This window comes from Ilyonectria robusta (assembly GCF_021365365.1).
Source record: "Ilyonectria robusta strain PMI_751 chromosome Unknown BGZ61scaffold_30, whole genome shotgun sequence".
In the NCBI taxonomy this organism is placed as follows: Eukaryota; Fungi; Ascomycota; class Sordariomycetes; order Hypocreales; family Nectriaceae; genus Ilyonectria; species Ilyonectria robusta.
In genome coordinates this window covers 222,389-240,651 of record NW_025764464.1, presented here as the reverse complement: position 1 = coordinate 240,651, position 18,263 = coordinate 222,389, and the positions used below count along the sequence as shown (strand labels likewise).

At 50.6% G+C, this 18,263-nt stretch overlaps 8 protein-coding genes across 8 annotated transcripts; 5 read left to right on the top strand and 3 right to left on the bottom strand.

Annotated features, from left to right (window-relative positions):
- Nucleotides 1-773: 773 nt before the first annotated feature.
- Nucleotides 774-1,376, top strand: BGZ61DRAFT_538727 (uncharacterized protein; the record flags this gene model as incomplete). Its single annotated transcript, XM_046254688.1, has 1 exon — nt 774-1,376. One exon carries the CDS (start codon nt 774-776, stop codon nt 1,374-1,376), a length of 603 nt encoding a protein of 200 aa, XP_046097293.1.
- A 155-nt stretch (nt 1,377-1,531) lies between these two features.
- On the bottom strand, nt 1,532-2,784 carry BGZ61DRAFT_139815 (Alpha/Beta hydrolase protein). Its single transcript, XM_046237272.1, has one exon. The coding sequence runs from the start codon at nt 2,589-2,591 to the stop codon at nt 1,638-1,640; it is 954 nt and encodes a 317-aa protein (XP_046097292.1). The 5' UTR covers nt 2,592-2,784; the 3' UTR covers nt 1,532-1,637.
- A 916-nt stretch (nt 2,785-3,700) lies between these two features.
- BGZ61DRAFT_462202 (uncharacterized protein) lies at nt 3,701-5,479 on the bottom strand. Its single transcript, XM_046247256.1, has 3 exons — nt 5,026-5,479; nt 4,431-4,929; nt 3,701-4,376 (listed from the first exon to the last, which is right to left on the bottom strand). Exons 1-3 carry the CDS (start codon nt 5,199-5,201, stop codon nt 3,996-3,998), a joined length of 1,056 nt encoding a protein of 351 aa, XP_046097291.1. The 5' UTR covers nt 5,202-5,479; the 3' UTR covers nt 3,701-3,995.
- Nucleotides 5,480-8,431: 2,952 nt separating this feature from the next.
- On the top strand, nt 8,432-10,241 carry BGZ61DRAFT_538724 (amino acid permease/ SLC12A domain-containing protein; the record flags this gene model as incomplete). Its single annotated transcript, XM_046254687.1, has 3 exons — nt 8,432-8,562; nt 8,644-9,983; nt 10,042-10,241. The coding sequence occupies 3 exons, from the start codon at nt 8,432-8,434 to the stop codon at nt 10,239-10,241; spliced, it is 1,671 nt and encodes a 556-aa protein (XP_046097290.1).
- Nucleotides 10,242-11,657: 1,416 nt separating this feature from the next.
- On the top strand, nt 11,658-13,691 carry BGZ61DRAFT_509926 (amino-acid permease inda1; the record flags this gene model as incomplete). Its single annotated transcript, XM_046252034.1, has 5 exons — nt 11,658-11,915; nt 12,009-12,054; nt 12,116-13,115; nt 13,148-13,235; nt 13,290-13,691. 5 exons carry the CDS (start codon nt 11,658-11,660, stop codon nt 13,545-13,547), a joined length of 1,650 nt encoding a protein of 549 aa, XP_046097289.1. The 3' UTR covers nt 13,548-13,691.
- Nucleotides 13,692-14,148: 457 nt separating this feature from the next.
- Nucleotides 14,149-14,929, bottom strand: BGZ61DRAFT_462199 (uncharacterized protein). Its single transcript, XM_046247255.1, has one exon. It carries the CDS (start codon nt 14,918-14,920, stop codon nt 14,252-14,254), a length of 669 nt encoding a protein of 222 aa, XP_046097288.1. The 5' UTR covers nt 14,921-14,929; the 3' UTR covers nt 14,149-14,251.
- A 20-nt stretch (nt 14,930-14,949) lies between these two features.
- On the top strand, nt 14,950-16,149 carry BGZ61DRAFT_462198 (uncharacterized protein; the record flags this gene model as incomplete). Its single annotated transcript, XM_046247254.1, has 1 exon — nt 14,950-16,149. A coding segment is annotated over exon 1 (908 nt), but the record flags the coding sequence as incomplete, so codon positions are not given.
- Nucleotides 16,150-17,060: 911 nt separating this feature from the next.
- Nucleotides 17,061-17,981, top strand: BGZ61DRAFT_509924 (uncharacterized protein; the record flags this gene model as incomplete). The annotated part of the gene is made up of 3 exons (XM_046252033.1): nt 17,061-17,702; nt 17,756-17,844; nt 17,898-17,981. The coding sequence occupies exons 1-3, from the start codon at nt 17,072-17,074 to the stop codon at nt 17,979-17,981; spliced, it is 804 nt and encodes a 267-aa protein (XP_046097286.1). The 5' UTR covers nt 17,061-17,071.
- Nucleotides 17,982-18,263: the final 282 nt, after the last annotated feature.

Sequence of the window (18,263 nt, the reverse complement as noted above, 5' to 3'; positions counted from 1 at the left end):
GATCTATCAATTCTTTAACGTCATCGGAACCTTAAATATCGCCTCCGTGCATCTATACGAGTGCGTAATTAACAATTCCAGACTAATCGCCCAGCCAAGTGGGGAGCTAAGCGAACGACAAGGAGCTTAAGGGGAGCATGATTCGAGCTAACGGAATGATAATGAAACGGCTCGGCTTCGACTCCACAATGGACGGTGAGTCGACCAGCCGAAAACCGCACATTGGATTACCCGATATCATGATGAAACTGACCAGCATTGCACAGGTGCTTACCAATACTCGGGTACTGATACAGGGCCTCAAACGAGATGAAACTTTAATCACGGTCAAAAAAGGCCTTGTTCAATTTCTTTGCATTCGGCTAGCCTTCGAAGGAAGCGTTCGTATTGGTCGCATCCCGAGAAAGCACTAAGATGCAGGCCAAGATCACTGGGCCCTTGGCAAGCAATGGTTCCGACTGGGCAGTGCAATGATTTTCACGACGACTCCACGACAGACTGGGGTATAAGGCGGTTGTCCCACTTTGAAGCCTCCACTAACCCCTGATCCTTCAGTTCGCTTCGGACCTTTTGTGATTAGGCCAGTGCGGTAGATAAGCATAAGTGAGAGCCCTCCAGGTGTTTTGCCAAACTCTGGATCTCCAACCTTTTTGAACTCTCCTCCCTCCAACTGAAATACCCAGTCTAACCTCTGTGTCACTCAGGTTTGTTCATCAAATCCTGTCTCGTTGTGACCATTGTTTCTAATTAGCCACATTCGCAGCTACGTCAAAATGCGAACACAGCAGATCATTCTCCTCAGCGGCGTCGCGGTCGCGTCTGTCCTCGCCGCCGACCAAGCCGCTGCTCCTACTCTCTTCGAGCGCAGCCCAGCTCCGAATGCCGTCGACGAGCGCGACCTCCAGGAGTGCTCTTCTGTGGCCATCAACCTGCTCCCCAGTCTTGTCAACGTCCCCACCGCCGATTCCTCCCTCCTCAACTTCATCGCCGGACAGACCCAATTCGCGACCGCCACGGACCCCTGCGTGTTTCCGGCAGTCACTGGTTCCATGGCCGATGAGTACTCCTCGTGGGTCTCCGAACTTGTGACCTGGTACTCTTCGCACACGGCAGACATTTCGAGCCTCCTTGAGGCTTGCACCGACGTCCCCGAGGTCAAAAGCCAGCTCGACTCCAATATTCCCGACCAGGTCACTCTTTGCGACAAACTGACGTGGGCAAGTGAGACGGGCAGTGCCTCCAGCGACAGTAACTCGAGTGATGCTTCGGGCGACAGCGCGACTGGAACCAACTCTGGCAATGCTGCACCGCAGCAGACTGGCATGGCCATTGCTGCCGCTGCCATGGCTGGTCTCGTTGTTGTTGGCATCAACTGAGCATCCAGAATAACCGACTCAGCTCTATGAGGCTGGGGTGAAGACAACATGGTGGAACATGTACAGCATGCTGGCAAGGAGTGGACTTTGTGGGCGGCCAAATGAGACAGTTTCTCCTCAACTAAAAAATATTACCGACAAATTGTATCGGGATCCAGGGCCTTGACTAGTAGCTCAGGCGTATATAACACCATAATAATTGACCTTGTTGTCTCCACCCTCGTTGGTCATGACCTATGTGCTACAGGAAGCCTCGCCACTTTATCGCAGCCACGAGTTCACACAATCCTGCATTGCCTGCAGGGCCCAGTCCTCCTGCAAATTCACAGCATGATCGAATCCATGCTCCCCATCCCGAATCACCAGTTTAAAATTCAGCTCAGGATCCACACTCTCAATCTTTTGCTTCAACTTGAGACTGCCTTCCACTGGAACCACTGTGTCGTCTTTGCCGTGCCAGACGAGGACTCCCCCTCGAGGGAATCGATCGCCACTATCCAGGCGAAGAAGTGGGAACAAACCTGTCTGCTGAGGGGGGTAGAATTGACCAAATAATCCGTGTTGGACTACAGACCACATAAGGGTCCCGCGTTCCCCAACATCATCAGCAGTGACAATGGTTCTGCCACTATCCTCAATACTCTTCATGTGCTCCACCAGAGTACTGCGAGGCATCGGCGGCATGCCAAACACCCGTTTCTCGTACTGGCCAGTGAAGTGAGGGCTTCCTACGTCTACTGCTGGATAGGCAGCAGTGACAGCTCGTATATCGCCTGGGTGATTGAGTCCAACATGAAGGCTGAGGTATCCTCCTGCGCTATCTCCAGCGGTCATGATGCGATTCACATCAACGTGAATGCCAGTTTCGTCCAGCATTATTTCCGCCAAGGAATGGTGTATCCACTGCCACGCGTCTTCTACATCATCAAGTGCGTCCTGGACGGTACCCTCAGGGATCAATCGATAATTTGGAGAGACGATGATTGCAGAGTGGCGTTCGATGAGTTGGAGCAGCCAAGGGGCGAAGAACGGAGCGTAGAGGCTAGATCCGCCGACAAGACCGCCTCCATGGAATCGGAGAAGAATTGGACATGGCGATTCTTCAGAATGAGGAACAGTCAACTTCGTTGAGTAGATAATGTCCAAGTCGATTTGATGCCCTTGCACCTCTTTGTAGATCTTGTTGATGATGTTGAAACCCTCGAAATGAGACATGATGGAAGATTGAAGATAGTTGGGTCGAGACCGAAGAATGAATTGGAGACGAGTTATTGTGCAGTATGGTAGTGGTAGAAAACAGGAGCTATGGGCGGCATCTTGATATAAATAGTAAAAGAAGCGTAGCAGATCACAGGGCTTTCTCTTCTAGCAGAGCTTTGCGGTGAAGCAATTAAAGTTCATCATCTGTCTGTCTGTGACACAGATTAATTCGTGTCCAGATTCTGGGCTCGGATAACTGCCAAGAAAGGAAAGAGAAGTGGACATGGAAGTAATTGGCCGATGCCGCGAAAATGAACTGCACAGGTGTGTGAATGAGTGACATTGACACAAACCCATTTTCAGGGCGACTCTGGGTCCCTTTTGCACACCTTGACGTTTTGATGGCCTGTGCATGGGGAAGCTCAGTGCGGACTAAACCCGCGTTGAATGCCGAGGTTTCCTTAGTTAATCCACCTGGGATGCGCTGGCTCTAGGATGTGCTGGCTGCTAGGACACGCGTTCGCCATGGTCTAAGCCAATAAAAATATTGAAACAAATTGACAATTCCGGGTCATCCAGTAAACTGTAAATCCCTCGATGCATGCTTAAATAGGTCGGAAGCGGATGGCACTATTGAAAGCAGGGTATATTGGCTCAGTCAATGCGAGATCATGGCATTCTTGTCTGTACAGTCGACCACTTCAATCTTAAGAAGGGTTACGTAAAATATCATCCTTCTGAAACTGACTGCTGGTGGGCATGACCAGGCCGCTCGTCATTGTAAGATGACGCTAAATGAACGCGCGTGTCGAGATGGGTTCGTGCTTTGTAGTTCAAATTCAAATTCCCTCTCAGCCTGCGATGCCGAGATGGCAAGGCATATTTGCAACTAATTGTGTCGAGATTGCTTTGGTATATATAAACCAGACAGGTCGTTGACTGCAGACAATAGGGTCGTTAGCTGACCCTATTATCTATAGATAGCAGGGTTGAAGTCAGAGGGGTTAAATTAAAGCTTCAGGCAGAGACCAGTATGTAACAACCTTGTTGTTTAGCAACTGTTTCTTCTGGTGCTGGGTGTAGGACTTATTATTTATCTCTACTATTTGAAAATACTGTACGGCTTTGATCTATGTGATGATATTAAGTAGAGCTAGAAAAAACAAACCAAATATATAAACCAGACATACAGAATGCCATAAAAATTGACCTTATTATTGTCAATACTCCAAATATTTCAGAATCATTTCATGGGTAGATATTTTATCATCATCAGATCAGCGATTCAATTACGAACAAGCCGAGGTTCAATATAGAGAATATGTACTGCGCGTACAACTGTCCTATTCTTCCCAAATTTTTTAATCAGACCAGCCATTATCAACTCCAATCATATTTTCTCCGCAAATTCATCAGCTCTTATGCCTTTTCGTAGTATGGCGGAGGGACTTGCACCACCGGAGGCGGCTGTTGTTGCTGATGAGCCACGGGTGGGGCCATGGTTTGGGAATCGTAACTGTAACCCCATGGCGTCATGGCGTCGCCGCTCTGGGTATCCGCCATGAAAGGCTGCTCGGTAGACCAGAGCCCGTTCTTCTTCTTAGAGCCAAGCCTAAATACAAGGCAAAGGAGAATGAATAGGGGCCAGATACCGAAGATAATGTCGAGTATGCTAAAGTAGCCCTTATAGAATGGGTCGTATCGGATATCGCTTCGATTCAATGCTGATGCCCTGGAGGCCACTCCATACACTGTCCTCAGGAGCCATAGCCCTGCACATGCAACCAGGATATTAACGGCCTAGTTGGAGAGTTAGCATTGTCGTGGGGCATAAGATACGTTTGGCAAACCCACCGAAGACACTTGCAGTTCAGACGTCATCTTTGTCTTAACTATAACAGATTGCGCGACGATGGCAATAGCTAAGACAAATACCAGGACGCGGAAAGAGAAGTCAAGTTGACGAGAGGAGTTAAATTGGTCAGTGACCGACTTTGTTGACAATTGGGTATTGGCGAAGATGTTATTATAGAAGTGAATGCGGAGGCCAAACTGGACAATGGCAATAATCGCAAGCACCGAGGCAATGCTATACGAGCCGAGCTTGAAAATCTTGTCGAGCTTTCCTGGCTTGCCCGTCTGGATAAAAAGAATTCCAGTGCCGAGACGGAGGAGCATGATAAAGGTAAGGATATCGGCGATGGCCTCAAAGGTTTGGGCAACGGTGAATATATTGTACTGGGCGTGGGCGGTGCCTCTCAAGATGTTGGAGGAGGCTTCATCAATCACGTCATAGTGGACGAGGGCGGAAGCGAGGGCGAGAGCATAGCTACAGAAGTCTAGGAAAATGAGGCTGCAATGTATGGTTAGCGCTAGAACAGCTTCATCTTTGAGATGTAGTGCATGATTGTGCTCTGCTCCAGGACAACAGGGTGGGACCAAGACTCACAGGGTGAAGAAGGCAAATGCTACTTTGAGATATGTAAAGGCCGATCGAGCGGGATCCTTGCGACGGCGAGCAAGGCAGAGTGCGCATAAGAAGATGACGAGGCAGGGAATAAAGGTCAGGACCATGAGGACGTCATGGGCGATGTAGTATCGCTCATACTCGTGGAGTGCCACCATGGCGATGGCGTAGGTAGGTGGTGATGAAGCTGCAGTACAATGGGAGCAAGACGGGTTTGCTATTGGCTTCGTAGAAGAAATGGTCAATTTATCGGTGTCGAATGTTGGTGACAATGGCAGAGACGGGGAGGTATGTCATCTTTGAACGTAGATGGAATCAACGCAAGGTAGGTAGAGTGGGATACGGACGGATATATTGACCAGATCCCAGCACATCTTTACGCCCAACCATATCATCCAGATGCTCCATCCCATGAACTGAAATATTCGGACGCGGTCCAGCTCAGTCACGGAGACAAGAACAAGACGAAAAATATTACTGCACCAGCGAAGTCGTACCCACTGATGCCCCCGCCAACCAATCAATGCCCTGTATCCGTACCTCTCGGCCCGCTTAAGCGCTGGAGCGGAGGCCCTGGAAGTTTAGGGGCTGTCACTGAATGGGTCGCCGGCAACTGGGGACTGCATTAGCGGACCGCTATAGCCGGCACTGCCCCTGTCAGGCGCTGTAGGGCTGCTGCGATTGGTGAGTTTCACCGGATCCAGTGGCCAGCCATCGGCATCACGATGCCGTGATAGACGCTCTCAACGTCTCACCGGACCATGACGGGTTGGATGAATCCTGACACGCTCTATCGTATGCTCCTTTGACATGGAAACTCACGAGGCTAATTGCTCTCGCAGCAGGATCAGCGCTTGCTCAACGGATCGCCATTTACGAGCTCCAATGGTTTGTTGGCAACAGTCTACACGTCTCGACGGCATGTGAGATCCTTTATGTGGACCTACCCTATTACATTACCCATCGTAGACAAAAGTGACGGAGGTCTCTATGCCATCGCAATTGAATATTATCCTTTGTCTGGTTTTTTGAAAGGAATAATGTTGGCACGCCTCCATTCAGCACTCGTTACCCCAAAGAGGTATAGGTCAGCGCCAACGCTTCAATGTCTGGCTGTCGGCCATAACAGCAGCACGTAAACACCAGAGCAAGGGATTAACAATATCTACTCTGGGTCCCTAGGACGCAGATATCATTCTGGATTACCCACCAATGATTCGTAAAACTAAAAATAGAACCACTTGTATATTAAAGCAGAGCATCGAGTTCCATAATGAACGCGATGTTTAGCGTCCGCCTTGCAAACATGTGTGTCTATTATATACCATCGACGTAAGCAAGTTCGAACACGGCATGTCTGGGACGCTCATTGTAGACTAGAGTGAGTGTGATAATTTATTTGTCTATGTGCTCGGAAATAAATATAACCGACGACACGATTTCAGCCGCACGAAGCAGCCACACAAGGCAAGATAGAGGAATACCCCAACCCCGCTGTTGTAGTCCAGCTTCTCCTCTTGTCCTACACTGTTGCCTCGATATACCATGTACACTTGTCAATGACGCTGTCCCGATGTGCACCTGTCGGTATTAGCTGACTCGTTCATACCTGGAGGGGAATCTATCGCTAGTATCATAATCTAACACCAGTTGCCAAGCATATTGTTGGTTTTGCTAAACAACCCCACTGTAGCCAGGAAGCTCATTTAGCAGGCTATCTGCGATGGACTTGCAATCCTTCCATCTTGACCCCCTTGGTATTATGCCGAGCGTGATCTTTTTAGGAAGGACTGCATCGAGGATAATTGACCTTGCGTTCACTTTTGTTCCTACAACACTATCCATATTGCAACTATGACAGTGCCCCAAACTCTTCGCATCGTGCGCAAGACTATTGACCAGGAATTTTGGCTCTCTCAGCTCTTGCAGGACGCGTGACTCCAAATCTTTGGGACCTTGATGGCCTTGTTGAAGAGGAAGAATATGAACTCGGGGCTGTGGCCTTCTAGGTCGCCAAAAGGCGGTCTTTGTTAGTGGTGACCCCCAGAAGGCTTCAATCCAGGAGCCAGGGAGCATGGACGTTGATGCTTTAAAGTCCGACCTCCATGAACCACATGAGTGATATCACAATACGGTAGCAGTCGTAAATTCCGCGGTAGCTGGATAAATAAACACACCTCACGCAAGGTCCTTCCACCCAACGATGAGATGTATTCATTATGTGCATTATGATAAGGGAGAACAACGCCGAGTTTAAGGGGGTTGATAACATTAGGATGCATCCGTATCTTCAGCGACGCCCGCAGCCTCCCCCCTAAGACAACGGATTTTTCATGAAGTAATAACTCCTGCAGGCTTTTAGATGCTGGCCCGGATCCGGGATGGATAGATAACGGAGACCAACGCTTCCGCGGAGCCGGTGTTCCCCGCGGGCAACGGCGGCGAGGACTTCATCGGACCTTCAAACAGCGCCATTCTTATCTACCCCACGATTTGGCGAATCTCAATGGGCAGATAACGGGTATTTTAGCATTGAATTGGTGAGCTACGCCAATCCCGGAACGTTCCAGACCCGCGGGAGTAGATAAGCTGCGTCATGTCACCCAAGTGACGAACTGATGTGTTTACATCTCACACGATTTAAGCCACGGTCGGCATGATTTGGACGTTCCAAAATGGGAAAGATATTTTCAACGCAATCTAGTCGACTCGGGGCTACCGTCGTGGGGGTGCAGGCTTTTGGTGCTCTTACGGCTGCGCCAGAGCGGCTGTCAAGTTAGTCGACAAATCGGGACAATCTGAACTCAGGGACTATGTTAAATTGCTACTGGCAAACGCCATTACGTCAGAAGTTTCAGGCGTAGGCTTGACTTGATAACGAGAAAACCCGTTCGATCGATCGATTATCTGCTGAAAAGATATATGCATATAATACGTAACGTCTTCCAGCCAAGGCACGGTTGACTGCGATAAAAAGCTTAACGAACAAGCAACCTGAAAGCAATGAAGTGCCAATACGTCCCTTATTATCACCCCTCTTCCGAGTATCATGGGGAACTGGTACTACGCTGAAGAGAATCCAAGCTCGAAGGCGGAGCCTAGGCAAACCCGAAGCTAGAGCTAAGATTTGTGATGAGTTTTCCGCGGGAACATGCCTTCGGATAACCCCGCAATCTGTCTCAACCCACCTGAACACTTGCCCGATTTGATGTGGATGTTGTTGTAGTGTTGGGAGATGGACCTGATTTAATGATGTGGTGGGAGCAAGCGGCCTGAAGCCTCCCGTCCTTGCCGGCCTGGCCATGAGACGGTGTCAAAGTATATAAGCCCACAGAATCCCGACCCAACTGCAATCTTCACATCGACCACTTCAAATCAAACGCCGACCATGTCCACCAAAGGGGATTACGAAGCTCAGTTACGGCACGCCGGACACACCGGTGTGGCGGATTCACTCCGGGAAACAAAGAGTAACCCAGAGGCAACAGAGGTTCTGGAAGCTCATGGACTGAGACGAGGGTAAGATGGGGGTGACTTCCGACAAAACCATCATATCCCAAATTAGGTACATGGCAGACGCTAACGGAACGATCGCACCAGACTCAAATCCCGCCATGTGCAGTTTATCGCCATCGGAGGCTCCATCGGCACCGGCCTCTTTCTCGGTATAGGTTCTGCCCTCACCAACGCCGGACCTTTGTCACTCCTCCTGGGTTACAGTATTACCAGTGTCGCAATATACGCCATGCTTCAGGCTCTCGGCGAAATGGCGACGTGGCTGCCTTTGCCTGGTGCCATCCCCCAGTTCTGTGCGCGATACGTCGACGATGCGCTCGGGTTTGCCGTCGGATGGAATACTTGGTACTCGTCTGCCATAACTCTCTGCGCTGAGTTGTCTGCAGCGTCCATCATTATTGGCTACTGGGAAGGCGCTGCCGATATCAATGTGGCCGTATGGATCAGCATTCTTCTCGTCCTCGTCATTGCTCTCAACATCTTCGTCGTCTCTATTTATGGAGAGGCTGAGTTCTGCTTCGCCTCCATCAAAATCATCACTATCGTTGGACTTTTGATCATGGCATTCATCATAGCTGTCGGCGGCAACCCGCAGCGCCATGCCATTGGCTTTACGTACTGGAAGAACCCTGGACCGATGAAGGAATATCTGGCTGAAGGAGATCTCGGCAGATTCCTAGGATTTTTCAGCACCCTTGTTAATGCCGCTTTCTCCTTCGGGGGCGTGGAAATGGTCGCTGTAGCCGCTGGTGAGGCTGAGAATCCACGCAGGAACATCCCCAAGGCCGTACGCCGCGTCTTTTGGCGAATAGTTCTATTCTACGTCCTTGGTTCCCTGGCCGTTGGTGTCCTCGTGGCCTCCAATGACGAACACTTGCTGTCGGCACAGCAGAGCAATGCGGCTGGCGCAGCTCAGTCGCCCTGGGTCATTGGTATCCAAAATGTCGGCATCAAAGTCCTTCCATCCATCATCAATGCCGTCATCCTTACATCCGCCTCCTCCGCAGCCAACGCATTCGTATACACAGGATCTCGGTACATGTATGCGCTGGCTCAAAATGGACAGGCTCCTGCCTGTATGCTAAAATGCAGCAAGCATGGTGTTCCATACATTGCCGTCCTAACCACTGCCTCCATGGGCCTTCTTACCTACCTCTTGGTCAATAAGAATGGCGGTGCAGCGCAGGCTTTCCAGTGGTTCCAGAACCTGGTCACCATCTCCTCACTGTTCACTTGGGCATCGGTGTGCGTGGCGTATCTGCGCTTTCACGCCGCCCTCAAAGCCAAGGGTATCGATCGTGACACTCTTGTTTTGAAGAGTCCTTTTCAGCCGTACATTACATGGGTTGCTTTAGTCTTCTTCTGTATTGTGATTCTCTTCAACGGGTTTAGAGTGTTCATCAACGGCCACTGGAACATAAGCAGTAAGGTCTTTTCCACTAGATGAAGCAATATTGCCTGGCTAACCCATACTGCGCATAGACTTTTTCGCTGCATACATCAACATACCAATATTCCTAGGTCTTTATATCGCCTGGAAAGTTGTGAAGAAGTCGAAATGGAAAACTTCACAGGAGGCTGATATTATGACGGGCAAGGATGAAATCGATGCCCAAGACGAATTGTGGGAGGAGAGGAAGCCAAGAAATACACTTGAGAGGGTCTGGTTCTGGATCGCTTAATGTTTCCAGCTATTCCATTCCCAGGTGCACCCTATACTCTTCCAAGGCTTGCACTTACTTGCATCGTGACAGATCAGATTGGGATGAAATTAGTTTACCAATTTCAAGTGAGGGGTAAACTATCTTAGTGCACTCATCGTTGGCCAATAGTAAGCGTCGTGTAAGACGATGCTTGGAGGAGTGGGTAGCCAAAGGAATGTCCCATATATCGCGGAGGCCGAGATCGGTCATGTTGGAGCAATTTTCTACCATGGGGGTTTGTGTGGAGGAATCGAAGCCACCGTCACTTGCTAGAGTTTGTTTATGCTTAACTCTCATACAGAAATTGACTGTGTGGGGGCTACTTATGCCTGTATTGTAGCCAGTACTCTCCCACGTTCTGAACCACTTTCGCTCTTCCTTCACCTCTTCCAATCACATCAAGCACAAAATACTCCGCCAGATGACAAATTTAGGGAAGTTGTCATCCCGGATGTCCAAACAACTCCCATCCTCGGGTATTGCGTTAGGGGACTAGAGCAAATGGAGCAAGCGTGAGGGGTTGCTCAAATGACTCGAAGTGATCGCGAGTAGTTTCTCCACCCCCTCCCTGATGACAAATTTAGGCATGTCGAGGGCGCGCCCTTGCAACTACTCCTGGCAATGAGATGGGAGTTTGTATCCGTACCCAGCTTGGCCAACCTTCATACGTCAATGACTTCTATGCACTGATATATAACCATCATGACGATACGGATACGCTTCTCCAGGCCACCTCAGAGCAGATAATTCCGACCATGGCGGGACTCAAGTTACGTGACAAAACGTGGCTTCAATATACGTACATAGTGTCCAAAGGGCAAATTAAAAGGGATATACACTGTCCGTAGGACTTAGCCCAAGGCTTAAATTGGTCAGCAAGAACACGAAGGGCGAAAAGAACACTGACTATGGGCGGTGTCTCCTGTGGCTAAATTTGTCATCGCCTTGGTCTAGGACGAACGGAACATTAGCTTTGAGGACTGAACCTCGGTCCGGTGGACGTAATAAAGGGTACTTAATTCTACAAGCCTTGACGCTTGACTTAATCCGTTAGCTAGTATCTTAGCGGAGCTGCTGGTCCCCTCAAGATATAGCGCCAGGGGCTTGGTTGGTCATCCCAAGGACGGAGATCATCTCTACCCCATGATTTTGATAGAACTGTATCGTAGAGACTTAGGCTAGTGGGTTGGATATCGTGGGGAAGGGCGTTATTGACAAGTTTGAGACCACTATATCGCTGTAGGTATTGATCTTGATGTCATATAAATACGGGATGGCATGCAAGTATCTGGATCGGTTCTCATCCACTCACTCCAACAACCAAACAACACTTCCATCATTACCATATTCGGTCAAAGAATGACCACTGAGAAAGGAGATTCCACTCCGCCGACCATGGTGGAGGACAAATCCATCCCGGAACGGAGCGGCTCTGTGCACTCCGTCTCTGCTGGTGGTGCCGCCACGGTTCAGGAGGAAAGCTTTTTGACTCGCCATGGCTTGAATCTCACATCCTTCAAGAAACGACATTATGGGCGTGGTATTGTGGAGTTGGATAGGCCGATGAAGCCTCGTCATCTCAACATGATTGCGATTGGCGGTGCTATCGGGGCCGGCTTCTTTGTTGGGTCCGGTAAAGCTTTCTCTTCGGGTGTGAGTGAATGCCCATCTCTTTTTACCTCACCAACTTCGGCCTGCCGTTTAAGTGGAGTGCGTAAACCGACTGACTAACACTGTGATGTTTAGGGTCCGGCCTCCGTCCTCATTTGTTTCTGTATTACCGGGGTTCAACGTTGGTATGTTTTTAACACTACGCATCTCCCTGTAAATACGTGCAGACTGATGCCTCACAGTGTTTGCACTTGGCGAATTAGCCGTCCTGTTCCCCATCTCCGGCGGCTTCTACACATATTCGACTCGATTCATCGACCCCTCGTGGGGTTTTGCCATGGGCTACAACTACCTTTTTTCGTGGGTATTTACCCTGCCCCTCGAGTTGACAGTATGTGGTATCGTGGTTGGATACTGGGATACATCTACAAGCGTTGGCGTTTGGATTACCGCCATGTGGATCCTCATTATCTTGATTAATGTTTTCGGCAGCCTCGGCTACGCCGAAGAGGAGTTCTGGGCTGCCATCCTCAAAATAATCACCATCAGCATCTTCATGGTCATCTGTCTGGTTATGATACTCGGTGGCGGACCTTCAGATGGCAAGTACGACGAATACAGCGGCACAAAGCTCTGGAGCGACCCTGGTGCTTTTAGACACGGATTCAGGGGCTTCTGTTCCGTCTTCGTCACAGCCGCCGTCTCTTTCAACGGATCGGAACTTGTCGGGTTGGCGGCAGCGGAGAGCAAGAACCCGGTGAAGGCACTTCCGAGCGCCATCAAACAGGTCTTTTGGCGCATCACGCTGTTCTACGTCGTCGGCCTCACGCTGGTTGGGTTCCTCATTCGCAGCGACGACCCCAACTTGATTTCAGACAGCGCCTACACGGATGTTAATGCGTCGCCTTTCGTGCTTGTCGGATTATATTCCGGTCTGAAGGGTCTCGACAATTATCTCAATGCTGTCATTCTCATTTCGGTCCTATCGGTTGGTGTGTCGGCCGTTTACGGAGGCTCGCGGACGCTTACAGCGCTCGCGCAGCAAGGCTACGCGCCAAAGATCTTCACCTATATCGACCGATCTGGTCGTCCTTTGGCATCGGTTATTGCAGTAATATGCTGCGGCCCTCTAGCATACGTCAACTTGAGTGCATCAGGCCCGGTTGTGTTTAACTGGCTGCTTGCGCTGACTGGGCTGGCTACAATTTTCACCTGGGGTTCTATTTGCTTCGCCCACATCCGGTTTCGAAGGCATGGGCATATCACGGTCACAGTTTGGATGAAATTCCGTTCAAGGCTTTTGGTGGAGTGTATGGGTCTTGGCTTGGTCTTTTTCTCGCCTTTATCGTGCTCGCAGCGCAGGTACGTTGCTCCTCTCAATTGAACCTGTCAATGTGCTAACGTTGATATCATGAGCTGTTTACGGCGATCGCACCCGCTGGCAAGGAGGGCCTGAACGATGCCGAGGGGTTCTTCAAGTTGTGCCTAGCACTGCCAATTATCCTGGTCTTCTGGGTTTGCGGGTTTTTCTGGAAGAAAGAGGGCTGGCTGAGGACCTCGGAGATGGACGTGGACACGGGAAGACGCAAACTGGACTGGGACGAGATTCGAGCTCATCGCGAACATGTCGCCAGCTTGCCAATGTGGCAGCGACTGATGTACAAGCTGTTCTAGTGCACCAATCGCGGGCCAATATCAAGCGCTCTGTGACATGATGGTTGCAGGAACAGGCAGCGCCGACAGGGATGCACGACATGCGTGGCTGAGGCGGAGATCGTTCGATAGTGGAGCGTTAAAAACAAGCATTCTACCGTCAGGGGTATTGAAGAAGGATTGAAGATATCAGAGGCTATTACAAATGCATCATTATTTCGATCTGAGACGACAGAGACCGGTTCTGTGCCTCGGCAAATTGTGACTTCTGGCATGACTCTGCAACATTCCTCGCAATTGACGATAGTTCCTAAGGCGTACCTAGCCCCGGATGACCGGATAAAGCCACAGGCCAATAATTCAGGGCTTCCGTAGGGATCAACCAGCATGTGGGTCATGGATGACAGGTTCAAGGTGGACAATTGGCGTGATCTACAACCCCAGCCCTGTATCTCCTGCACTAATGACGTTATCGCAGAAGGTGCAATTCTGCCTTACGGGGGGTCTGGAATGATTGGGACGATAGAGTAATTTTCCAGTACCACGGATTACTGTGCCACAAAATCCGCCTCACAGCCTAAATATCCAAGGCTCTCGCAAGAGGCCTCTGCGGGTAGTACTACTTCGCGATGCCCCAATCTTATTGGCCACGACAGGTGGCGTAAGCTAGCAATCCTACACCAAGAGGAGGCCTCTGGATCAGCGGGGTCAGGAGCGGTGCTATTTCAAGCCGTCTGACCATCAAGAACCCCTCTTTCGTCGCGCCATTTTGTCTCACTCCCTTTCTCATCCTCAATCTCCAAGACATCCTCAGACCGGAGATCATGAACCCGCAGCAGCCCTACTACGGACAGGCCAATCCTCCGGCCGGAGGTGCCCCACAGGGCTATCCGGCGGGTCAGCCTCCGCCTTCCGGTCCGGGCGGCGCCCCGTACTATCAGGGAGCTCCGGGACAGCCCGGTCAGCCTCCGTACGGCCAGCAGCCCTACGGTCAACAGCAGTCGTACCAGCAGCAGAACCAGCAGAGCTATGCACAAAACCAGGGGTATCAGGTCCCCCCCGGACAGCCACCGCAAGGGGGCCAGCCGCCTTATCAGCAGCCTCCCTACGGACAGAACCAGCCGCACCAGCCTCCTCATGGTGGCCAGTATCCCCCGCAAGGACAGCCGCCTCAGGGGTATAATCAGCCTCCGCAGGGTCAGTATCCCCCACAAGGCCAAGGGTACAATCAGCCTCCCCAGGGTCAACACGGGCAAGCACCTTACGGAGCCCCTCCTCAGGGACAATACCAAGCTCCGTACGGGGCTCCTCAGGGATACGGTGCTCCCCAAGGGTACAACCAAGGCCCACCAGGTCAACAATACAATCAGCCTCCCCACGGTCAGCCTCCCCATGGTCAGCCTCCCCATGGTCAGCCTCCTCATGGTCAGCCTCCTCATGGTCAGCCCCAACAAGGCTATGGCGCTCCCCAGCAATGGCAACAGCAACCGCAATATGGAGTTCCCCCGACTCCGGCCTCGCCTGGTTACGGCCCTCCCCCAGACCCCTCGGTGGCTCAGGTAGATACGGCATCCGATGTTGAGGCCTTGCGCAAAGCCATGAAGGGCATGGGCTGTGATGAGCGCGCCTTGATCCGCGTCCTCACGGGCCCCAAGTACAGCAACCCGTGGGCAATGGCCAAGCTCGTGCACGACTATCAAAAGCGTTTCATGCGCAACCTAGCCGAGGATATCGAAGGCGAAACACGGGGTGACTTTGAGACTGCTCTCCTTGCCTTGATCCGCGGTCCTCTTGAGAACGACGCGAGGACACTCGAGAAGGCCCTTATTGGCGCGGGCACTGACGAGGATGCCCTCAACGACGTCCTCCTCTGTCGCTCTAACGCCGACATTCGTGCTATTACCGCCGAGTTCAGGCGCATCCGAGCCCATCACGTCGACGACAAGATCCTGCTGGAGGTCGTAAAAAAGGATGTAGACGAAACACTTTTCCGAATGTACCAGATGGTCCTCAAAGCTGAGCGCGCAGAAGATGCTGCTGCCGTCTATCCAGCTGAGATTGATCACAAGGTGTCGGAGCTTCACCGTGCCACGGAGGGTGTCATTGGCGCAAATGCCATTAGTGTTGCGCAGATCTTTACAAGCAGCAATGACTCACAGTTGCATGCTCTTGCTGAGGCATACGATCGAAAGTACCACAGAAGCTTGCAGGACGTCGTCGAGAAGGAATTCCGTGGAGATATGGAGGATGCGCTGCTCCGAATGCTTCTCCAGGGCGTAAGCCGGGCAGATAGCGATGCAGCCAGACTGAGGGCGCCGCTGGACAAGACTTTCCGCAAGGATCGCCTTTTCATCAATCGCGTCGTGAGCTTATATTGGGATCGGAATAGGCTCCACGCGGCCAAGGCTGCGTATAAGAAACGATATGGAGAAGCACTACACACAACTGTTAAAGATAAGCTGAGTGGAGATTACGAGGACCTCATCTTGGCACTGCTTGGTCCTAGGTAAGCATTATGTGTTGAGGATGCACGATAAATCTCGCCAAGATTACCATCTCCTATGTAGAGCCCCTAGTTCTCAGTTTGAATATACAACCGGCCGAGGGAGCCCGCTCGAAAGTTCATATTTTGTATCCAGGTGTACGTTTGCACGCCTCAAGCCTGCAGGATTGAATCCCCGCTCAGGTGTGTGGTGTCTTGGTTAATCAAGACCAATGCCATGCTCTAACAATAGTGGACGATAGCTCAAGTTAGGGCATACCAGAATAGTGAGGGCATGAAGTAAACGCAGGATTTGTTCTCGCACTCAATGTATCAAACAAATCCAGGTAGTTAACAAAATCGAACAACACGTATGTAATTGGACGTACCGCTCGTCTTATTCATTACGTAGCCCAATATCAAAACCATCCCTCACGCAGCACCAATACGCGTTCAAGAAGTGAACTGATGCTATTATGTCACCCCAAAGGAACAGACTATACCCCACATTTCCCTCGATGTGAGGAATGCAGCGCACGACGCAACGGCGAGAGAAGCCCCGTTTCGGAGACTAGTGGGGTTATCTGGGATCATGGCTGCGGGATTCAGAAAGACCTATTTACAGCAAGAAGCATCATGTGTCCCGAGGATTGGATGGGCTGGAGTCTGGGGTAATCATGGGGTGTATTGCGGGTTGAATTGGGGGACGCTACGTTAGTGATCCTGCAGACTCCCCGTGTCGGGCCGACCTCGCCTCGAGGGAATCCATGAACCTACGAGCAATTGTGGGTCCAAGACCTATTCATTCCGATCAGCCCACGCCAACATTGGAAGCCGAATTCGTCTTGTTTTAGCGAACTGTGCCATTTTGAAAGACCAGTTCCTCACGAGATATGGCCCAGAGGGTCATTTCCCGTGCCCTCGTTACGAAATTAAAAAAAGATTAGAAGCTACTGGAATCATAAATCGTGAATCCAAAATCTATAAGTTCGGTTCTCTCGCGGTTCCTCTTGGTGTTGCAAAAGTCATTCCCCAGTCCATAACACTCCCTAGGAATCACACCATGCCTCTGTATCAGCCCGCCAACGTGGACACGCCTGTGTTGTCACAATTTAGCCTCAAGGGCAAGATTGCCATTGTTACTGGTGGTTCCCGAGGCATTGGCCTTCAGGTCGTCACAGGCCTGGCTGAGGCTGGAGCCGACGTCGCTTTCATATACAAATCCAGCACGGATACCGAGGAGACTGCGGCGAAGGTTTCAACGAAAACAGGAGCACAAATTGCCGCCTATCAATGTGATGTGACACACAGAGAAGAACTCGAGCGAACGGTGAACCAGATTGTTGAAGAATTTGGCCATGGTCGACTGGATATCATGGTAGCAAACGCAGGAGTGTGTCAGAATGTCCCATCTCTCGAATACACCGAGAGCACTTGGCAATATATGAACAGTGTCAACTATGACGGTGTCATGTGGACGGCGCTTGCAGCGGGCAAAATCTTCAAGAAGCAAGGAAGAGGAAACCTAGTCATTACCGCATCCGTCAGCGCAGGGCTTGTCAACGTTCCTCAGACTCAGGCAGCATACAACTCGTCCAAGGCTGGAGTGTTGCAGCTTGCGAAAAGTCTTGCTGTGGAGTGGACCGACTTTGCCCGAGTGAACTGCGTTTCGCCCGGATACATTTACACTGAAAGTACGTTGTTGATATTGTCACTATTCCGTTTAGCATGCCTAATATCAGCATAGTGATGACACGGCAACCGAAGGAGCTCCTGGATAAATGGTTAGATATGATCCCAGCCGGGCGAGTTTGCAAGCCCGAGGAGCTAAAAGGAGTATGTGCCACTTCATGTTTCAACTGAGGCTACAAGGCTAATTTCGTGCACAGGTTTACGTCTTCCTCGCCAGTGATGCCTCTTGCTACATGACTGGGTCCAATGTTATTATAGATGGCGGGTTTACTCTCCCGTAGACGTTTGATATTATCGTTTGAGGAAATATTGATCTCACTTTTATTGTTTTTCGTGGGAAGGAGATTGCCACGCAACTCGTAGGAGACGTTTCTGGGTCTAAGTCTACTTTTATGGGGCTAATTCTGAATGTAATGACATTCTGATTTCAAATTGTCATAAAAAAAACAATCTCTAATCTAACTTCTGTCTGCTCCCTCAAGGTGAGCAAGTCGCTGGGACAAGGTAAAAAAAACACAGATTTATCCACAATTCAAGCATTTCCTACCCAATGCTACCACAAT

Excerpts from the sequence above, each read along its gene's own strand:
- BGZ61DRAFT_462202 (XM_046247256.1), bottom strand. The coding sequence starts at position 5,201 with ATGGTGGCACTCCACGAGTATGAGCGATACTACATCGCCCATGACGTC. Across the intron at positions 4,930-5,025 it reads GCATTTGCCTTCTTCACCCT|CCTCATTTTCCTAGACTTCT; the intron begins GTGAGTCTTGGT and ends CATACATTGCAG. Across the intron at positions 4,377-4,430 it reads CTGAACTGCAAGTGTCTTCG|GCCGTTAATATCCTGGTTGC; the intron begins GTGGGTTTGCCA and ends CTCTCCAACTAG.
- BGZ61DRAFT_462199 (XM_046247255.1), bottom strand. The coding sequence starts at position 14,920 with ATGGGGAGGCTGACCGTGGGGAGGCTGATTGTATTGTTGACCTGGTGG.
- BGZ61DRAFT_139815 (XM_046237272.1), bottom strand. The coding sequence starts at position 2,591 with ATGTCTCATTTCGAGGGTTTCAACATCATCAACAAGATCTACAAAGAG.